Source organism: Rhyacophila brunnea, unplaced genomic scaffold, assembly GCF_057557595.1.
Source record: "Rhyacophila brunnea isolate RB1 unplaced genomic scaffold, BYU_Rbru_1.0 scaffold_2, whole genome shotgun sequence".
Lineage (NCBI taxonomy): Eukaryota > Metazoa > Arthropoda > Insecta > Trichoptera > Rhyacophilidae > Rhyacophila > Rhyacophila brunnea.
In genome coordinates, this window is record NW_028232859.1 from 33,050,995 (window position 1) to 33,074,330 (window position 23,336).

At 28.7% G+C, this 23,336-nt stretch overlaps 1 protein-coding gene across 7 annotated transcripts in view; it reads right to left on the reverse strand.

Moving 5' to 3' along the window:
* The window catches only part of nAChRalpha6 (nicotinic acetylcholine receptor alpha6), a 282,092-nt gene that overhangs the window by 9,249 nt on the left and 249,507 nt on the right, over positions 1–23,336 (reverse strand). For 5 of the 7 annotated variants that reach the window (XM_085947751.1, XM_085947749.1, XM_085947754.1 and 2 more), the window contains 2 exons: positions 19,278–19,364; positions 5,843–5,952 (listed from right to left, as the gene is read on the reverse strand). In XM_085947751.1, coding sequence (XP_085803877.1) covers positions 5,843–5,952; positions 19,278–19,364 — 197 coding nt within the window. Of the gene's footprint in view, positions 1–5,842; positions 5,953–14,100; positions 14,188–19,277; positions 19,365–23,336 lie in introns of all 7 variants that reach the window. The other 2 variants (XM_085947755.1, XM_085947753.1) reach the window with 1 other exon arrangement.

Genomic DNA, 23,336 nt, shown 5'->3' on the forward strand with positions numbered 1-23,336 from the left:
AGAGAACCAACCGCGTTATGAAGTGAGACAAGACCTATAGTTATTGTGACAAGAGATGAAAGATTTCAGATTACTAACATTTACTATTATTTTCATTATTCAGAAAATAAACTATTTACTCAACAATGTAAAATATTATCATATTATTTTAGTAAAGACTAGTATTAAATTCGTTTAAAATGGGAAACTTTTGAATAAAGTATTTTATTTTAAAACTATACGGTACGGACAAATATAGACCCCTAAAAACAATCCTACCCTCACCACACCCGATCGTAATACTGTTTGATGTGAATATTCACCATTTTTTTATTCCTGAAAATGTTTTAGGATTCACCCAGTTACCCAAGACTGAGGACGCCATGCACTCATATATACTTTGACTGAGTTTACATACCTTAGTTAAAATTACGCATGAGATTGAGAAGTACGGAGAAAAAAGATAAAAAAATATAAATCAAACGCTAATTAAAATAAAACTGTGACTCAAGTGAAGAGATCTTCACGTTTGTAGTATGACGTGGTAATTTTGTTAAAAGCAATAAAATTGGTGTACTGGTGTAAAAATACGGTACGGAAAAAAATATTTGGAATTAATTATATTAGTTATATTAGGTTTATTATAATACACCCACGGTAGAATAGTGACAGAGTTCACCAATCGATCGAATGTCACGTGTAGCAAAGCTTCACATTTATTTTTCATTATGAGTTTCATATAATGGATTTCACGAAATTATATTAATATAATCGCCATTATGTAAAGATTTATGCTCTCCTGTTGAGCACAAAATTTGTAATTTACTATATTATTACCATGGTAACTTTTACATCATACTAATAGAGGCATGGTTTGCTTTTCTGTGATTTAATTTAGTTACAGATCCTTAAAACACCACGAATAAATAAATATAGTCATTTGAACTGAAATATAGAATAGATTGCACGTGTTCACAAAAGAATAATTTACCTATTTGAAAAAGTTTTATGACATCTCATATATTTTATATTAATTAATATTGATGATAAAAGATATATTTATAATGAAATATGGATATATAAGTATCTTCTAAAGATATCTCAAATACATCATTGTTGACCTTTACAAGGGACATGGGCATTTATTGTAAGTTGAAATTAATTTTCTAATTATTTAACAACGGATAAAAAATAAGTAAATTATTTTGGAATTATTGAATAATAGATGTCTTTATAAGTAGTAAAAAAATTGTATACACCTACTATGAAAAATACCTAAGAACATTTTCTATTAAAATCTAAAATTGGCAAATAGTAATATAACATAATTATACTAATAACAGAAAAAGTTATTTCGAGATATTTATTATATACTCACAATAATTTATTATAATATTAATAAAAATAAAAATAATTGAATTTTCCTTTAAAAACTATGTGTTTGGATAGTAATATATTTAAACAAGTACCTTTTCTAAAGACCAAAGTGACAATCTGAAATGCTTATTTTAGCATTGTAAATATATTAAAGTTATGTCATGATACATCTTTTGGAAATATAGTCATAGTTGCTCGATAAAATAGAGATTTGGGGCAAAACCATCAACGCATAGCAAGCGAACATCTCGATTCGATAAATGGCTGCTTTTGAAACCGCTTTGTGGATGTTCGACATGGTATTACCCACAGAAACGATAAAGTTTTTACTACAACCATGATCTTTGAGTTGGACATTTTACAGAAAAACAAGAGGCAAATTGAAATCCACGGTTGTTTATTGTCCAAAAACTTTTTTATCTCCAACGCATATTAAAATTATATCTACTGTTTTCCAAATTCAATATAATATACGAGTACCTATATTATATAAAAAAAACATATTTAATAAAAATCCTCTCGTACATACTTTAAAACAATAAGAGGTAGATAGATTATCATTTTCCCTGCTGAATATATAAAAACACAGTATTTAGTACAACAATATACATATATGAATGGTATAAAAAAATATAATTATACTCTTCCACAATAAAAAAGATCAGTTAAAATATTATGTTACATTTTATGTCGCGCCCAAAAAGCAAAATTCTATACACAAGACGTGACAATGCAGTGACAATACAATTTATTAAAAATTGGGAGTGGTCCGGGTCTCCATACAATGTTTTTAAAAACTCTTTTGTTAATTCGCTATTGATCTGCTTCATTTGCCGGTTTCCAGATAGAAATATTAAAAAACATGGACGTCATTGATCTAATTTTTGAGATAATAGAGCGTGAACTTTGCACTAGGTATCTTCGTTTATTTTGTTGTGAATAGAGGATAAAGGCTGTGTAGAGGGTAGGTCTGCCGATACCGCTTGTTGGGTGATGTTGTCACCAAAAGCAGTTACAGGAGTAGAGGCCCACTAGTACGATTATAAAGAGATAATTATCAATTTTATTTCTAAGGAAATTACACATTATTTTAACTGATTACGAGGAATGGTTGTAAGTCATTAACCTCGTTGAACCAAAGTAATGTTGAAAAAACGGTGTGTATACTTATGTACGCGCGTTAGAAGTTATACGTATTTAGCGTAACAAAACAAAATAAGCCGTTACCTGAGTCTATTAATATTACAGTGGATTAGGTTGATGAAAACGTACGCGATTCATCTGTGTCTCATATAGCACATGATAATTATTTTTTAATTATTCTATTGGACCAAAACTTTACTCATCTTTGCCATACAGCGGTTATAATCGATTCAGAAGTGCCTATGATGAATTAATAAAAAATCAAATTTTAATATATTTTTTGAATTATTTACCAACTCATTCACAAAATTCATTTATTTATTGATATATAATTTTACTCAAAAATAATAATACCTACATAAATATAATATAGTCTCAAATATTGATACACAATCTTTACAATGAAAAATAAATATACACTAGAGTATAAATAAAGTTTTATGAATATAAATTAACAGTGTAGAATTAGTCTCCAGAAATTTGTTTATAAACATATATATTTATTATGATACCATATTGGTTATGTTTACAACACGTGCTCTTTACTTGATTGTATTAAACGACTAACTAAATGACACTATGCGCATGCGCATGTACCAAGCATTGAGATCGAAATGAATATAACCATATTTATAAATTATGTGTTACATCGGCGCTCGCAACTTCGTCACACGCTAAAAATATACTCTGATCTGTTTTCCCAAACGTGCCAAAAGAAGTATAACTTCAAAAAGAAACTGTGAATTTTATAATTTTTCGAAACCAGAACTACACTAACTAACACTAACAATAACAATGTAGAAAGATAAATATATTATACAATATTATCAATATTCATATGCTGCTTGACGCCAAAACAACTGTGAGTTTTATATAAAATATTGAAAGAATTTTTTAAGTTTTGATAAAATATATTTTATTAATTTAATCATAGTTCTGATATAATTTTGGTGTCGAGTATTTCATTATTATTTTGGTTACGTTAATTTAAAGGTAGTTTGATTGTTAAAATCTGCCTACTAATTTCAATCAGTTTGCCGATTTGTTGAAATATTTAACATCAAAATACTTGAAGTAAACAAAAACCTCTACGGTGTAAGAAAGTTTCAAAAACCCCTTTAGTTATTTGAAATTTTAAGTTATGGGCAGAAAAAGGTGGCACCAAAAGTAATATGCCCCAAGCGGCCCGTAGACTTGGGCTGTCCCAGGGCGCAGCTGGGAAATACCCTTGGAGCAGGTATATTTGAAAGCAAACGTGAATTGAAGAAAATTTCGAGTTTTTTTTTGTATCTGAATCAGCATAAAAAGTTTCCCGCTTTCAAAGAGTGAACCTATTTTGTATGAAAACTATTCACGAATAGCAGCAAAGCGCAAAAGGTTTTTGAGGATCATTATGCTAAAGATGAATATTTTTGGGGGTATGATATGCATTATGTAAAATACGAAATTATTTGAAGTTTTTTTGCGATGAGAAATATTTTAATCTTTGCAGAATTCAAAATACAGATGGACTTTTTTGGCCTACATAGGTATCCTACTTCTTTTTATGAATGTATATGATTTTAATTATAAATAATATTTATATTGAATCCATCCAGAAGTTCATAAAGTATATTAAACTAACATCATAAACTTTCCAATACAAAATATTGCCATATATAATATTCATTAGATATCTTCGTCCAATCTTAGTACAAATAATAATATTTGTAGGTATTGGAAGCTATAATATTTTTAATGAAATAAATATTATTATGTTGTCAACTATTTTTATTTATAGTAACTTCACCAAAAATATTAAAATACAAAGACCAAAGTCTGTCGACGTTAACAATAATTGATAGCACATAGTTTAGCTATATATTAATTATTCAATTCGTCACATTAACATACTCAAAATTAGTTATATAACATAATAACATTTAAAAAAAAAATGAACCAATCAGATAAACCACTATTTTAGTATCTATATAACAAATACGATAGTAATGTCTGTGAAATTGTATAATATATACTAAATTTAATTTAATAAATAATAATGTGTTAATAAACTTTTTGTCATCAATTTATATACAATAATGACATTGGTATTAGTATTTTATAAATATGGAAACGTTATTATTTCATTTGATTATATAAATTACTCTTCCAATTTTATTTTGCAATTGAAGTAGTTCAATTATTGTATAGTTTGGATCCTGGCAATTTATTATGGATTATTGGACATCGCAACGATGCGATAATACTTTTTAAAAAATCCCAATTTTTGATTTTAAGAAAATGTAATCATGGGTGATGAAGATCATTCGGACCTTCGTGAATCTGCTACAAAATAGAAAAGTCAATTTAACGCATAACCCAAGATGTATTCATTAACAAACTCTTTACTCTCGTACTGAGTACGAGAGTAAAGAGTAAAGACTATTGTGTAAAATTTGGACTAGGGGCACCATTGGATCATTTTTCCCCGAAGATTGCAATGAAAATGCTGTGAATAGTGATCGATATTGAATCATGCTACAAGACTTTTTTTGCCTCAAATTTATGAACAATAAATACTTGCATAATATGGTTTTAACAGGATGTTGCAACATCGCACACAATTTATACTGCGATGGAAATTTTGCGGAAACATTTCCTGGTTGAACAGTGTAATAATATGGTGACATAAATTTTCGTTCTTGTTTACCTGTTGTCACAGCGCTATTTTGGTAGACTTCTTAAAAAGTTTCAAATCGTGGGTCTGGCAAATACGCATATCGTTTATCAATTTGTGTTTGAAGTCAGAGTATGGACCTATGTTGTAGCAAGCATCCATTTCTCATAAAAAAACCCAAAAAAATGTTAATACAAACTTCCACTATGATCTTATTAGGATCGAATATGATCTTATAAACGGATATAAGCGATGATATGCGCGACAGTCTGAGGCGACTAATATTATAAATGAATACAATAAAAGAACTAAAGACTTCTTCAAAATATATAAACGTATATTAACGAGGTATAAAAAATGGAACGGTACATTAAAAATATCCTGAATAAGTTCTTAATGTAGTAATTAATTTAAAATGAATGTATATTCAAAATATGAGTACCATGATTTTTTTCAATAATTCTACATGATAATATTATATAAACGGCAATATGAAACACCAATAATTACAGTGTCTTGTCAAACACTTCATAAAGGTTTGAAAAATAAGCTCATTGATGTGTATTGTGACCTTAATTTGAATCAAACTTAGAACCCTCAGTACATAATATAAATAATAATATAAAAAATGCATTGATATGATAGTATTAATATTAATTTTAAAAGATTACTTTAAGATTTACTTACCCATTGTGGCATTTCATGAATATCAGCCGTTCGATGATGATAATTCAGCACCACAACAGTTAAAACCACGGATGAGGCCACCATAAACATTATGCAGTTGAAATATGTACCTAGAGTGATAGTTAAATACAATTAAAGTAAGCATATTCATAGAAGACCATGTTAATAATACAAAATTCAAATAATTAAATAGATTATGATTTTTAACATCCATACATCTTTTTCCGCAACTTTTCTTAGCCTTTCATTTGATAGATTTCAAATGATAAAAATATTAAGAATGTATAAATAAAATTAGTTTTTTTATTGCGAACATAATATTAATTAATTATTCAATATGTAATATATAGGTTATAGTTAACTTGTTCATATACATCAAAAAATTATTTGTACAAAATAAATTGATAAAATAATTATCACCGTTCATGCACTTATATAATTACATATATCTCATAAACTTGAATTAATTTGATGTACTTACACAGCAATTAAACTGTGAATGATATTAATATCTGATTGAGAAACTATAAACCTCTAGAAATTGTGTACTTAAATTAGGTGATAATCTCGATAAACGACCAAATCATTTCCACCATTTGGTACCAGATATTGGATATGAATAAAATTAAAATGACGAAATATACGACAAAATGAAAAGTTATTTGAATATAGTATAGTTTCAATAAAAAAAAACTAGAATGATTGTAATTTGGTAAAATTATGTTTCAATATTTTGTAAACATTCATTTATAAAATTGATTCAATACTTATTTATACTGAAATTGATTACTCTATCTAGCTCTATACTAAAAACATAGATGGCAAATCATGTGATAAGTCATAATATAAAACACTTACTATGTATACTCTAAAAGCATTCTACAATCTGTAATTAACAAACCTCAGAAGCTGAGTAAAAAGCGGCAAGGTATCTTTTCGTGAATACCTATAAATTTATTTATAAAATTTGAGCATTTAGGGAAGGAAAATTATTTCAAAAGTAAATGGTTTAATTAGATATTTCAAAAGTTGATATTATGATACTATCCTTCATGAAACATGATAATTAACTTTATAATATTGACTGACCAAAAATAAAACCAAAATATAATGTGCAGGTTAATCCATTTAACAACTCACTAACATGAAACAAACTTTTCTCTTGTAAGTCTGCCACTCATCAGTATTAAATAATATAAAAACGCCCACGATGCACAGGCGGTAACGTATCGGCTTATAAAGTAATAGATTTTGGGTTCGAATCCATAGTCTGGCAAAATATCACATATTGTTTTTCAATGTGTGCTTGGACCCTGAGCATGGATCTTAACAGGTTGAGCAAGTGGATAATATATATTTCTCGCTAAAAAAAGATCAGAATTCTATTAAGAAACCTTTTAGTGAGCCATCCAGGATCCATATCGGACTATTGTAATGGTAATTAAAAAAATTAAAATATTTTTTTTTTTTTTTTATTTTTTATTTTTATTTAAACCAGCTTCATTTTAGAATAACACCATTTTCAAATCAAAAAAAACTGAATCTTACATTCTTATTTACTCATAATATTTATAAATATTAGGTATTTAACTTTAATTTGATTAATAGATCAGTTAATGACTAATAGGGTTAATGTTAATAATGTGAGACAGTATAATCTTGTTACGTGTTACTGGGAAGTTAATAAAAAAGTTTAAAAATTATGATATTAATACTTGGTAACACGGTAATCTACTTTTAAGAAATTAAATATACATTAAACTTATTGCAAATATTATTACTCATATAATATATATTTATTAGTTGCGTAATATTTATTACAATAATAATATTTAAGGTGTTAACATCTTGATTTTTCATATACTAAATAAGTAAGATATGTAATAATAATAATATTTGTATGGTGCGAATGTAGAATACGCTGTAGCACAAGGATGCTACGGAATATTGATAAGGTATTGATGTCAACTCCAGGTGTCGTATAATATTTGCGATCACATACGTGGCCTGCAAACCAAACGAAACACTGTAAACTGTAATACAATTATGACAGTTTGTGTAAAAGTTTGATTTGGTAAATAATCAAGATTTTTACTATTTTAATTTGTGCAATATAATCAAATTAAATCAATATAACATATAAATAGATGATTAGATTAATGTCATATACCTTACAAAATTATAACATATGCTATTTTTATTTGCACTATAATTTAATATGGACCTTGGCCGTCTCACGAAGAGGTTTTGTTACATATTTTTTTATATAAAAAAAACGGATGTTAGCCACATTGCTCATTCTATTTGGTCCATAGGCTGGGTATAAACATTCGTAAATTACAACATATGAATTCAAATGGGATTCAAAATCAAGACCAACGACTTCGTAAGTAGGCATGTTATCATTCGTCTCGCAATTACGAGATATTAAAAATCTTCATAATTTCTTAATATTATTAGAATTGGATATATTTCATAGATTATTTTTAATCATAATAATCTCTATCATTATATTATTTTTTACATGTATTATATATATATATATTTTTTTTGTCTAATTTTCTTAAAAATTGAATGCTAACTTATTTTTATTGATCGTAATATGTGTATAAGCATACTATGAAATAACCTTCTTAACATGCCTTTAAGCTTTTTTTAGAATATGTGTATTTAATAGGACCTAAATATACATCCACCGTAATCTAGCCGGTGTACCCTGTCATTTAAGCTATATATGGAATAATTAATTATACTAAATTTTTCTTATAATATGCATCGATCTATCTACAAAATATATTACTTGATATACGTTTGTTTATTATATTGAAAATCTGTAATATCGTCAATAATTGAAAAAGAATTCTCAAATTTAATAACGTTTTCTGTTAAAATAAATCGTTTTATAAATCCAGATTTGAATATAAGAATGTTTTTTGATGACATAACTCCCCAATAATTTTGTGAAACCGTTTTCATTTGAATAATCTGTCGCTTCAAAATCAGGAAAACTAATTTGTTACGAAGACGGTTTGCGATCATTATTTTATTCTGGCTGCCTACTATATTCCTCCCCCATTATAAACCCCAACACAAATTTTGCGTAGTAAAATGACGAGCCTTCGCTTGTTTATTCGTATAAGTTGGTCGCTCGCGTTGACATGAGAGATGCTATGCTGTCAGTCATACACGAGAACTGCGACGTGACTTTGAGCATTTTGGATGAAAATTTCCGCGCCACTGTTTGAACACATTTTCTCGACGGAATTAATTTAAATTACATTTATATTTAGCCATACTCTACCATACGAAATTTTCTTACTTACATTATTTATAAATACGTAAAAATTTTCCCTCAATAATAATATAAAATTAATACCGCACAAAGCATATTATTATGATACTATTAAGATTATTATTATATATTAGTAGCAATTTAATGGGTAGCATATACATAGTAAAACTGATATGGGTGGATTGTTTTGAAAGTAAATTTATATCGAAAAACATGACTAATTTATTTTTTTTTGAATTCCAAAAGAAAATATTTGTAAACTATTACTTTTCTCTACTTATATTACGAGGGTGGGTCAATAATTCCTTAGAAAAAAGCATTAAAACAGTTTTTATTTTTGTATTTTTTTTTTATTTCTCAACATAATCTCCTTGGAGCTCAATACACTTGGTTAGACGTTTCTCAATTTTTTTTAAACCGTCAGAAAAATAAGTTTTCGGAAGGTCCTCAAAATAAGCATTTGTCCGATCGATGACTTCTTCATTTGAAAAAAAACGTTGTCCACTTAGCCATTTTTTTAAGTTTGGGAAAAGGAAAAAGTCACTGGGGGCTAAATCTGGCGAATACGGTGGGTGGTCGACCAATTTGAACTTCAATTCTTCAATTTTAGCCATTGATCGTAAACATAGGTGAACACGGGCATTGTCCTGATGAAAGAGGATTTTTTTCCTGTTTAAATGAGGCCGTTTTTCTTCAATTTTGTTTTTTAGCTGGTCCAATAAAGATGCATAATAATCCCCTGTTATTGTTTTTCCTTTTTCCAAATAGTCAACGAAAATAATTCCACGTGCATCCCAAAATACAGTAGCCATAACCTTACCAGCTGATTTTACGGTTTTCGCCTTCTTTGGACATGGTTCGCCTTTCGCAATCCACTGCTTTGAATGTTCTTTCGTCTCGGGAGTATAGTGGTGTATCCATGTTTCATCTACAGTCACAAAGCGACGAAAAAATTCATCCGGATTGCGTTGCATGAGCGACAACAGGGCTTTAGAGGCCACCACCCTATTGCGTTTATTGTCGACTGTGAGCAAACGCGACACCCATCTTGCAGAAACTTTTTTCATGCCCAATTTGTCATGTAAATAGAAATGACGCTACCTTTTGAGATCCCTGTAACCTCAATTATCTCACTCAACTTTAATCTTCGGTCACTTAACACCATATCGTGGATTTTATTGATCATTTCTGGTGTAGTCACCTCTACAGGACGTCCTGAGCGTGGTTCATCCTTTGTTGATGTACGACCACGTTTAAATTCATTTAACCAGTTATAAATAGTTGCAAGTGAAGGAGCAGATATGCCGTGAACTAAATCCAACTCATTTTTTATTTCCCCCCTTTTATATTAAAATGTTTAATAACAGCTCTAAACTCAATTTTCTCCATTTTCCATTTTTCCATTTTCCACAAGCAAATTTTTTTTTTAAATGTACGAGAAACACACAACAACCCGACCAATCTGATTGAAACTTCGCAGCATACTGAATCGGTAGTGCCGCTGCATGAAAACAAACCGCTTACAGTACTAGTCGCGCCACCTGTCGGCTTTTCTAAGGACTTATTGACCCACCCTCGTATAATCAAGTGTGTTAAGTAAGTTTATTTTTTTCTGTTGTTTTTTTTCTTTTTTTGTCAAATTTTAATACGCGCATGTAATTTTCATACATAAAAGAGAGGATAAATATAATATAAGCTTAGTTTGTTCCATTTAATTAATAAGAAATATTCGTGAAACATTAGTTTAATAATATGAAAGTAGGTTTCTAGACGTTGCCTTAATTTTTCATAATATTGTACGATTAAGTATGAAAATGAATTTTTATTGCTGATTTTAGATTGATTGACAACATTTTCCATTTTGTTATTATTAAACAGTTAGTCACGAAAAATAATACAAATTTCATATACATGAGTTGTAACATGGCTTGTGTATGTATGATGATTTTAGCTTGACTTTAATATTATCATAAATATTTATTAGATAAAGATTTGGCGGACCATGTGCGAAAGCTTTCCTATGGGGGTTTGTCACGCTAAAAACAAACCCTTTCTAAAATATCTCACCCTTATCAAAGTCAACTTTGAGATTTAAGGAAGAAACCTGCGGCATCTTTTCCGAAAAAAGTAATTTATCGAGACCAGGCATTGAAAATCAATGACTTCGCCGAATATAAAAGGTAAAAATATTTTATTATTCCATGTGTTTACTTTAGATAAATAATACATTTCATTAAAATTGAGGAAATTTACGACAACATTTGACTCATAGTAATTTACGATGCTATGAAAAAATATCATAATCTAATGTTATGTTAACTTTATAATTTTTGAGACCTCTATGAGTTCTTTAAAAAATACCGTCAAATTACACTCAAATTTGATTAATTATGCTGTGTTACATATTTTTCTTGAAGGAATAATTTCTTTGATTTTGTCAAAAATATTAACAATAACATTTTGGTGATTTTGGGAGTGGAGTTATGTTTTATGCCTAAAAAATCAATGTAGAAAAAACATGCAGTGTTGGATAAAGGGTTTTTTAATTAAATAACTTTAAAAAAAATACTTGATTGATGATGAACTCAATTAAGTCTAATATTTCAGTGTGAAAAACACATTTAATTGAATACATAAAATGAACAAAATTAACGTATTAAAAATAAAAAGAAATAGTAGCAGGTCTGTTATTAATTTCTCTTCAGGTTCTGAGGTTTTTACCGTTTATATTATATATAGGGTTAAAAGATATGCAGTATGTTTAAAAAAGCTGCATGCAAATAAAGCTGAGATCTGACAGAATATTCTTGAGACAATACAATAACAAACATGCACAAGACCAAAAGCGACAGTTATTATAGTAGACAAGACAAGAGGCAAGGATGCATGTCACCCCAAGGCTCTACTGAACACTTGTTATAGGGATAGCAAGAATATTTGATACTTGGAGGTTGTAGATCTCGCGGTCGAACTAAAGACCCGCCGCGAGGTCGGTTATATTTTATTCTTCTTTACCAAACATTTCAATTCATTATTTTATCTGTACACGTATTTAAATGAGCATTTTTTATCATATTTTAAAGGATGATTCATAAAAAAGTAACAAAATAATAATTATGAAAATTAAATGTAAAAAATATTCATATCATCAGCTCCTCGGATGAACGCCGTCCTGGAAACATTTATAGTTATATTTTAATTTAATGGTATATACAAATGTTGATTTATCTTATTTAATTTTTGATATTTTTTATTTGTGTTATGGCAAAATTGTTCCTCGATTGGATACCCCTGCACTTAATCATAAATGTTATAATAAAGAATAACAATGTCCTTATTTAGGTATGTCAGTTAAAAATATAAAATATTTTTTTTCTGTTATTTAAGTGTTAGTATTATAACACTATCAAGATAACCAATCGATTAACATTACATTCAAAATAAAACTAAAAAATAATAAGGAAACAAAATTTTAAACCATTTTGATAGTCTTGGCAAGCATAATTTTTTTGCCAAAGTTCACTGCGATGTATTTTATGTATTATTTGCGAATGACTTTTTTAAACTATAGCCAATTTAATTGTATTGTATTACTTTATGATTTTAGAGCAGAATTTTATTCAAAATATTTAATTACTGTCATTTATATATCAATATTATACATACAGTCCTAACAATACAATTCAATTGATTATATTAATTTCATAGTAGTTTGTAATGCATCAGTTTTATAATTAAATATTGACCGATACAGTACAAAAAATATTCTCTTTGTTATCCGTATACTTATATAAATTTTTGGTATTTTACATTTTAGACAATTAAATAAGTATATGTTTATTAATTAAGAATTTAGGCTTACATGAAAAATTCATAATTAAGATTTATAATTTGTAATTACATACATCCATATTTCGAAATATTTCTGGATTTATAATTACTAAATATAATTAGATATTTAAAATGTCTTTTATCAAGCAAGCCTAGATTTTAATTATATAACAGGAAAGGGCTTGAGAGGAAATGAATATTTTACTAAGTAGAGGAATTAAATAATTGCAAGGGAAGTCAGTTCAAGTTAAGCCATGATGCACATAAATAAATAGCTTCAAGAGGAAATTTTTTGGGAGACGTGAAATGAAAAAGCATAGTGACGTTGTAGGCCAGATGGTTTCATAACACTACTATAATAATTATTATGGGTGAGTACATTTCGTAAATTGAAATCGTTGGTCGATTGTAGATGTTGAAACAGTGCACTGTCGAATATTTTTGGAATGATCTAAAGAGTTGATTTTCAATACAGCGCGTGGCTTTGTTAACGCATTCAATGTTTATCAATATTCGTATAATAATATAAACTGACAGTTCATTTAGTTGATTTTTAATAAAATCATAAATGCCTTATTTTTAATATACAGCCAAAATTGTGGAGGTACGCAAAGACGATACCACTGTTATTTATTACGATACTTACAAAACACTATGTGTTCTGCACAAACGGTAACATAAGTTGAGACATTGCCTGTGATATGATAGTATTTAAAATATTATCAATTTAAATTATTTCTAAAATAGAGTGCTATCGTCTCCGCGTTCATTTTCACAAATAATTAAATCTATTTCTTGTTATCGGCATAGTTCCATATTATTATAATCTGATGGATTGTCTGGCAGTTTAAAAAAGAGCCTATTAAAACGCTTTCCAGAAGAGTCCTTGTGATTGTAAGCATTATTAAAAATATGTGTGAAAGATGTGCAGCAATGAAAGGTTATTTTTCCATGATTGTCGTAAGAATTTATACTATATTTATTTACTGATTATACTCTGGCACACAATATAATATTTAAAATAAAAGTTCCTGTGAGCGGTAAAGATATTTTATACATCGTGTGTTTGTTTTGGAAGAGAGATATTTTAGATAATTGCCATGAAAAAAATGGTGCGGAGCAAGAGAGCTCTCACCTATCAGAGGAATGGCATCGGAGGTCTTGGTTATCACGTTAGCCACCAAAAGCGAGAAAACTGTCTGTGACAGCAGTATCGTAACACCTGCAACAAAAACACTCGTCCATTGTCATTTTACCAGCATCATCCGCTGCGAATACTCCATATCAAGGATAAAATATTTTTGGAACAATATACACTTGAAAATTTTAATCAAATTTACTTCAGTGTTTTATTGTTAAGATATTTAACAACTACGATTTAATATATCAATTTAGTTTTTATTTATCAATGGACTGAGTATTTATTATATAGATAGTTAAACTTTGAATTTTTAGCGCCTCCTCAGTAATTATTTAATGTTTTAATTTTATGTAGACAATTGGTTTTTTTATGTACGTCATGGGATGGAGAACGATTACGAGATGGTAGAATGATTTGATAGGTGGCATGGCGTAGTACACAGCTTGAATTATTGTTCACTTGACTCCGGGCACTTGGAGAACAAAGACGAATGAATCACCAAGAAAATTGCGTATACCAGCGCGTTCAGCAACATATAAAAGAAAAAATATTTATTAGCCTAGGAAATAAAAGAAAACCGAGATCCATCTTTTAAATAATGTTTCGTATCTGTTTATAAAAATCAAGTTACTTTAAATTCACCGAAAAAGTTTTGATGAAGTTTCAATTCGCTCCAACCCTCCAAGTATCATGATAACAATAAACTTTGGCAATCCACCGGAACAATTTATAATTCACACAGTTTTTTCCAGTGAAAATGAAACGACAAAACATTAACATTTGACAGAAACAAAATGGAACCATCTCACTTTACTGAAAAGGCAGGCAATGTCTTAGCTTAGGTAATCGATTCAGCGTAACAGTATCGGGGCAACAGGATTGATGTGTAAGATTTACGATGCCAAAAAACGTATGTTAGGTGTGTCGGGTATTTTGTGTAGAGAATAAATTGAAATGTGATTACGTACGTGAGGTGGCGACGGGCTGTAGAGCGTAGACCTACACTCTACGCCGTAGAGTGGGGGCGCGAGTGAGAGACGAGGACGATCAGGCAAGCCTCTCCCGCCTCTCTGTGCACTTTATTATTGGAAACACTTCACGCACTCAGATTTGAGCTTTTATATAATTGTAATATATTTATTCACAATTAACTCGGATATATATAAACGTTATGCTTTTCCTTTTTGACTTCGATTTTTATTCACACTGCAATATATACATATCTAAATAATAAATTTGTATGATGTATGGAATGATTCTTATTATAATAATACACTTCAATGATATATATGACAAAAGTATTATTTTTGTATACAAAAATGTTATAAAAAATATAAATGAAGTGGACCGAAATTATATACGAAATTACATAAATTTGTCCACGAACTTAAAAAAATATCGTAATTAAATTCAAGTATTATTAAAAATATAGATATGGCCTACACAAATGAAATATATATTTTTAAAAAAACTCACTTTCTTGGTGTAATGGTGGTTACCCATTTAACGAACCGCTGGATCCATGTTTCAGATCTATCACAAATAAATAATTTTGCCAGACGCGAGACTCGAACTCACCGAATATTATTGTATTTAGTAGTACTCAACCGTAATTTTATTCTTTATTATAATAAATTAATGTACTATTAAAATTCATAATTTATAAATTTAATTTGAGCTTTATTCAGGGAACAATATAATATAAATACAAAATTCATTTAGTGTTTTTTTCGATATAAAAAATTAAAATTATTGCTTATAATCATATCATTTTATTAGATTTTTGATAAACTTACTAGTCACTATAAATTTCTAATTTATCAGAAATAAACATAATATTTAATTAAGACAGGAAAGGTCCCATTGGCATTTTTGACTAGGTAGCAGTTAGACGAATAGACTACTTTATTGGTTTTGCCCTAGTTCTAATTAAAATCAATGAACCATTCGTGAAGGAGTTTGATTGCTTCAAAACTATCAATGTTAATTTCGACAAGTCATTCCGATTCTAACAAAGACTCCAACAATCTATTCTATTAAATGATTGTTGATATGTGACTTCTACTATGCATTCGAGAAATTTTAAATTTTTATTTTAAGTTAATTTATTGTTACTATTTTATCTAGTGTTTGATAAGGATAATCGTTTTTTTCAACTTACAATTAGTTACCAACTTTATAAGTTTTTTGTACGTAGCCTAAATATAATTTAATTAGGGAGCTAAATTTTCATATCTCCATGAGGTCTGACCTCACTCGTAATATAACATAAATATACCTAACCATAGTTTTCAAATCATTCTGTAAAAAAAATAGTCATAATCAAACTTATTGTATGTATCATTTAAACTTTAACTTAATATTAATAACAAAAAAAATACGTTTGTTAATCATTATTAAAGTGGATAAATTTACCATAAAAGAAGAACATGACGAAATAAATAAACTTCTTTAATGACAATGTTCTGTTATATCAAATATGGGATGTTTTTAACATACAAGCTTTTCAGAAATGAAATAACCGATAAAGTTAACATGGTGTGCGCAATCTACAATCTTTAAAAACAACTTTGGAAATGAATTGTGGAATATTGGAAAATGACTGAGCATATTATAACACCCGCAAAATTTATTTTCAATACTTTTAGGCTATCTTCCGAAATATAGAAAAAATACAATATTTATTAAGTATATGGTTATATGAAAATATCAGTAGCTAATTTAGTTTACTTAACATGTATATTTAAATCTGAAGCCCGTTAATAAATTTAGAAGTCTAGACAAATAACATATATATATATATATATTATATAACTGTTCTGAGAACAATATATAATAATCATGAAATAATAATTATTCTGTGTTACAGATGAAACTTTATCAGAAAATAAGTCTGAAATAAAATGAATTTAGTCAATTGTATGCCATTGGCAATCTAAAAGATAAACCTTAATACTGTAAAATAATTATTGGTGACATCAAACGTTTTCCTGATCCTAAGTTACAGGTGTAATACGACGCGGAAAATTATGAGTATACTCATTAATAATTAAGTAAGTACTTATATACTTTTATGAAAAATTATCTCTCCTTTGAGTGCAATTTTTTATATTAAACCTCTAATTGTGTATTTATCTAATCAATCCATAAATCTCCAAAATAGTGTATATTATTTGAATAGTTCAGTATATATTGCAGAGTGCGATAAATATAATTTTAAGCTCATGCCAAAGGCTTTTCTTCTCCTCAAATTAAACTTGCCCCCTCTTTAGTTACTTAATGGATGAAAATAATGAATTCTTAATTTTGATTGGTGAATGATATCAAATTTCCAACATGTTAAAACCTTCTTAAAAGATGCACTATAATTATAATGATTTACAATAATTAATAAGAAACATTGTTTTAAGATCGAGAATAGTAAAATTAATTAATATGAGAAAAAATCATGCCATGCACGTATGAAATCGTGTAGATATATGCAAATAAAGATTTTTATGTTATTTTTCCCGTTTAATTAATTTATAAATTTTGGTACAATTTTTAATATTCAATCGTTTAGTTGGATTTAACTAACGAAGTCTGAATATCATATTATAAAACGGGATAATTTTTTCGACCAACTAAATAAAATTAATATTCACATCATTTGCATTCACGTTAATTAATGCTATGAAGTTTTCATAGTAATGTATAATAGTTTCTAAAATAATATTCTCATATCTATTATTTCCGTTTTTTTCATGATATAACAATTGTTATTATATCCACTTATTTCAATGCTAAAATCGATGCTGTAGTGTAAACGCATTAAAATTATACGCACAGTAATCATTTTAATTTATCTGAATGTATAATTTAAAATGTGTGTATTTTAAAAAAATCAGTACCTATATAAAATCGGTTTCAGAAAAATGTACTATTTAAAAATCAGTGTGTTATGTACAAAGGATTATACTTAATAAAAATATGAATATAAAAAATCTATGCATCAAAAAAATTATCTCAATGAAAGTAAAAAAGTGCTAATATATATAAATAAATTATTATTATCATAAAGCTTACACATACATCCATAAAATTGGCTATGTTTCAATTATATTTATCATCTACAAGAAGCCAAATCGATTCCCAAGAAAGACAAAAACACGCTACAAAAATAAAAACAATGGATTTTGGGCTTTGAGGCCACCAGGAATAAGGGCCATTCATTCGATTTCATTCAACCGTAATTTGTATTTCTTATATTTTAATGACGTTTTTATGTAATATATATATTATTAATTTATATTTTTTAGACAACTAATTTATTAACATGAAAAATAATAAAAAGTCCATATGATTAATCAATAAAATATGGTAAAATACTGTAAATAATATAAGCATTGAAAATAATACATTGCCATTACATTTTTTTGATGCTGTACTAAGTTATACCAAATATATTCTTGTATTAAAAATATAAGACAATATTTCCAGAATGTTTCATCAACATTCTTCAATATGTTATTTCAAAAAGTAAAACATTAATTATTTATAATTTAATTCTTTTTTTATAATGTAAGAACAATAGTTTGATGCTATATGTAGTTATGGTTTAAATTAAGGTATCTTTAAACCGTATTTTTATTAAAAATATTTCACACATTTCAAAAGACATTCTCTTTAAATTTAAATAGAAAACAATATCGATATGACTTATCAAATAAAAATAAAACAGACGAACTTGAGAGCTTTATTTTTTTATTATCACAAAATTATGACCAAATTGTTTTCAACAATGTATACACAAAGTTATAATGTAACTATTCAATTATCAACTAATAAACTTATCTGCTATAATGTATGTGTTTTCATTTGCTCAATATAAACAGTTTATTTAAGTTTTAAATGTATTTTGCCCATAATCAATGATATAATTTAAACAGTATGATGATTATAAAAAATCAAATTAGTTTTACAATGTGTTAAGGTTTAAATTAAATAATTTGGTGAAATTTTGTGATTACAAAAAATTAACTCGCGAATTAAACACAGCATACAATTTCATGTGAACGAATCAAAATGAAAGTGACCGACACACAACAACAATGTTTAGACAGAATAATGGCGGGAAAGTCTGGGGGTGGATGGTTATTGGTAATTGTGGTGAATGTTTGGCAGGGGTGTACCTAACAGGGGGATAGCATCTGACACCTGCGGCAACGTCTCCGCCACCAAGTTCAGGAACACCGTGAGGGACAGCAGAATGGTCACCCCTGAAACATATGTATGGCACACAGCCGATATTTAACAAAACAATCTCTCGCCAACATTATCGGAATACATTCTGAAAAAGATGTCACTTAATTCGCTCCAAATACCCTTGGCACTATAAAACCTGTAATTTTTTTAATTAATAACATCTGCATAACAATACATAAACATGTAATTAATACATAAAGTAATAAAAAAAATCTTCATTCAACTGTTCATACTTCATAATATAATAATTATAAAAACCCATCAAAACACGAGTTTGATGAACGGATAAGATGCTGAATTACTTGTATCTCGTGACATAATTTCTTAATTTGATAATATTATACTTCATTCTAAATCACCAAATGAATAAATATCGTCAATCAATTTATTAGTCTGCTATTTACTTTGTAATTAAAAAAACCAAATATTACTTTTAAATAGTAGAGATAAAATTACATGAAAGACTTTAATATTACATGTAGTATGTATAAATGTTTACGAAAAAATATTACCAACCCAATTGAGACAATATTTATAAATCGAATTGGATACCGAGCAACCTTCATTTTTCATACGAATAGAAAATGCGCTAAAGTCTCATGGGGTATTTTTATTTCAATTACGGAGATTTTCACTTTTTCCGAAGTGGCAAACTGTAATCCTGTCCAGATTTTAGAAATATCGGTGGCTTTGTCTAGTGAAGTAAAGTAAGATAAGTGACCAAAACTTTATTTCGGGAAAAACCGATATTGGGTTTTTCGGATATCTACGATCGGCCATTTCGGTGTTGTCGTCAAATGAGAATCGAAACGGATCGTGCAAGGTGTGCGGTAAGTGAGTATTGAATATTCGTCGCACGTATCCGGCGAACACGAATTTAACGACGATAATATCTATTCGGAGAGGAAAGTTAAATGCTGCAAGCGACCATTAGGTTCGATCGCGCTCTGTTTAAATATCACGCTCGGATAAAGTAATATTAAAATCATCTGTTGAACATCATGCTTAAAATTGTTGATTTACAATATCTTTTGGACCACCAACATATAATAATGCATAAGTAAATCAGAAATAACATGTTAATGTTTTACAGATACTTAGCTGTAATAATTTATTTAATTTTAATTTTATAGATCAATCAACTAAGTACTGGTAAACATATACCTAAGAATAAAAAAACTCTTTATTTAAATTATTTACATGTATATAAAAGTTACGATCATGCGTAAATATTTAAAATTGAATAAACTCTGGCACGATCTGGCATAAACTTTGTATGCAGTGGGTACTACGGTATTATTGGTTTTCCGTTTTCTCCGCTTAAAATATTCCTTCCAAATGTATCGAAAATATTTTTTTTCTATTTAAAATAATGCACTTGATTGGCTTAATATTCTAGCAATTTACTACTACCTAGTGCTTGTTTTTGGACGATTCCATAATAATAGAATCAAATAGTATGGATATTCTTAATCAAATACCGGCTTTTAAGTTAATGTATATTAAAGCTATCATTATGGATTGAATGGCGTTCAATAAAATGTAATAAAATATATGAAATAACTAAATATGACAAACGAAAAAAAGATGAAAAGCAAACTTCGGCTATTGTTAAACGGATAGTTCTCTTAATAGTGAATTACAAGCTTGAAAAATATTTGGCAAGTTTTATGTACAGGTGATATTAAATCTCGTTTAGTGGCGACACCACGGTGGCAACAGCGTAATCCCCGCAGCTAGTGAATCCTCGGATTACTCGCCGATAAATTTCCTCACCGAAAAAATAAAACCGTCATTCGGCTACGACGCCCGGCGCCGCGACGCCCGGATCTCATTGCGGGGTCGAGGCTCTGCGCAACTTTTCCACAAAACGTGTTTCCCGGATACAAATCGAAAAGCGAGAGAACATGTCAACGGGTGATATACGGGTACATCTTCCCCCTACGGTAGATTGAATTTTCTCCTATTTAACACCTCGGTCGCTATCGGCTTCTTCTAACTGATAAAACATCGGCACAATGTATTTTCCCTCTTAAGGCTCGATCAACCAATAGTATTACAAACTATAGATACAAACTTGTAACTTTTAGCTATAATATTATATGGCCAAAATAATTACTTTAAAAGTTGAATTCTAAATTTCAACTTATTCACAGAGTGATTCCCAAATTGGTGCCCGCTGTGATGGAAATTGCGAGATAGCATCTCGGAAAATATGACAAAGAGCAACAAATAGAACTCCTGAAATAGAATTTTAGAAAACTTTTGATAGGTAAAAAATTGTAACAATTAATCGCTGTAGAGCTGATCATCATAATCTTGCATGATCCTTGGCTCATTTAATAGAATATATGATCCTAAATGTCAATACAGCGACAATGAAGCTATAAATCACGTTGTATAATAATATCTGGTGATGATCAAAGGCGGCTTTTTGAAAATTTAAGAAGTGAAAACTATCAATTAACACTAGAAATGTTTATAGCTCTGCCAAACATCAAAGTGTTTTTATCTACCCAAATTTTTCTTACAAGTGTAATATAGTATGGTTGAAACTAACGTATAATAATATTATACTTACCCATTATGAAAAATATGTATTTTTTGTTTGCTTGTATAATCAATAATATAATATAAATGTAATGACAGTGTATAGCTAAATAAAACTCAGTTGAGACTTTGTAGATTAATATTAATTAGAAAAAATAGAATTTGAAAGCAAGATTTTGAAAGAGTTTTGGTATTCAGCACTGCAACAACATACGTGTGCGAATCTGGATTTAGTTCTCTTTTGTCACTCAAACCATCATTGAGAAATTGCCTGAATCCATAGGAAGATCTTAGGATAGTAACCAGAAAGAAAGTTCTACGTTTTTACAAAACCGTGAATGGTGTGCAATAATAAAGATAACATAGAATTTTATGTTTACACTTGGGTTGATTTTACTACTAACAATTTTGTCCAATTAGTAAATTAATATCTATCTGTATGCCAATTAATTGTATGATAATTTGACTATTTATTTTCAAATAATGTGATATGATTTACAAGGGATGCAAATATTGATCAAATATTTTCTACGGGTGTGGTGTTACAGAAAAATGTTAAAAACCCTTATAATAGATAATATTATATTTTATCGAATACGATAAACATGCCTCAACTTATTTTCTTACTAATATTTTTTCATGTATGGTGTATTTAATGACGATCTGTTTACAAAGCAATATTTTTTATGTGTGACACCATCTTACCTTAGATATCAATACTTCCACGTAGGCTTACACAAATGATAAATATACAAACATAGATCATCCCTTTGATAATAAATAAAAAATGATTTATCCTAAACTCAACAAATTTTCAACCTGCATTTTTACAAAACACAATATGTAAATAGCAGTGTTTGGAGTGGCAATATTTGTTGTGAAATCTGTTTTATATATATTGTACAGAAAGCAAATTGAATATCTGTAGATAAGTAAAATGTCGGTTCAAAACGCGACTTGCAGCAGATAAACTTTTCCTCCAAGTATCAACGTACCCCCGGGGCCACAAGGTTGCGAGGTTTTCCCGCCTCCTGAGATAGCGTGGCGTCCTTCCGGTGAGTCGTCGCGACGGTGCCCGGAGTGTGCGCCATCTACCGGCTCGACAACGACACAAGGACTAGACGAGCGACACCATCTTACGATACAAAAGGAAACACCGTACGAACAAAACCTTAAAGTATTCACAATCACGTGTAACAAAAACACTTCTTCAAAGGGCGACACGGGGGAAGATATCACTTGGATTATTCTGTGTCATGTTTCACTGTTTTCATGAATGGAATCGCAACCTTCAGACATTTAAGCATATATAAACAATTCAAATTCATTAGCAGTTAATGTATAAATCATTATACCTTTGAAATCTTGGATAGTTTAAATTATACACAAAAAATTATATATCTAATAAAATTAAAAGAACAAAGACGCATTTTAAT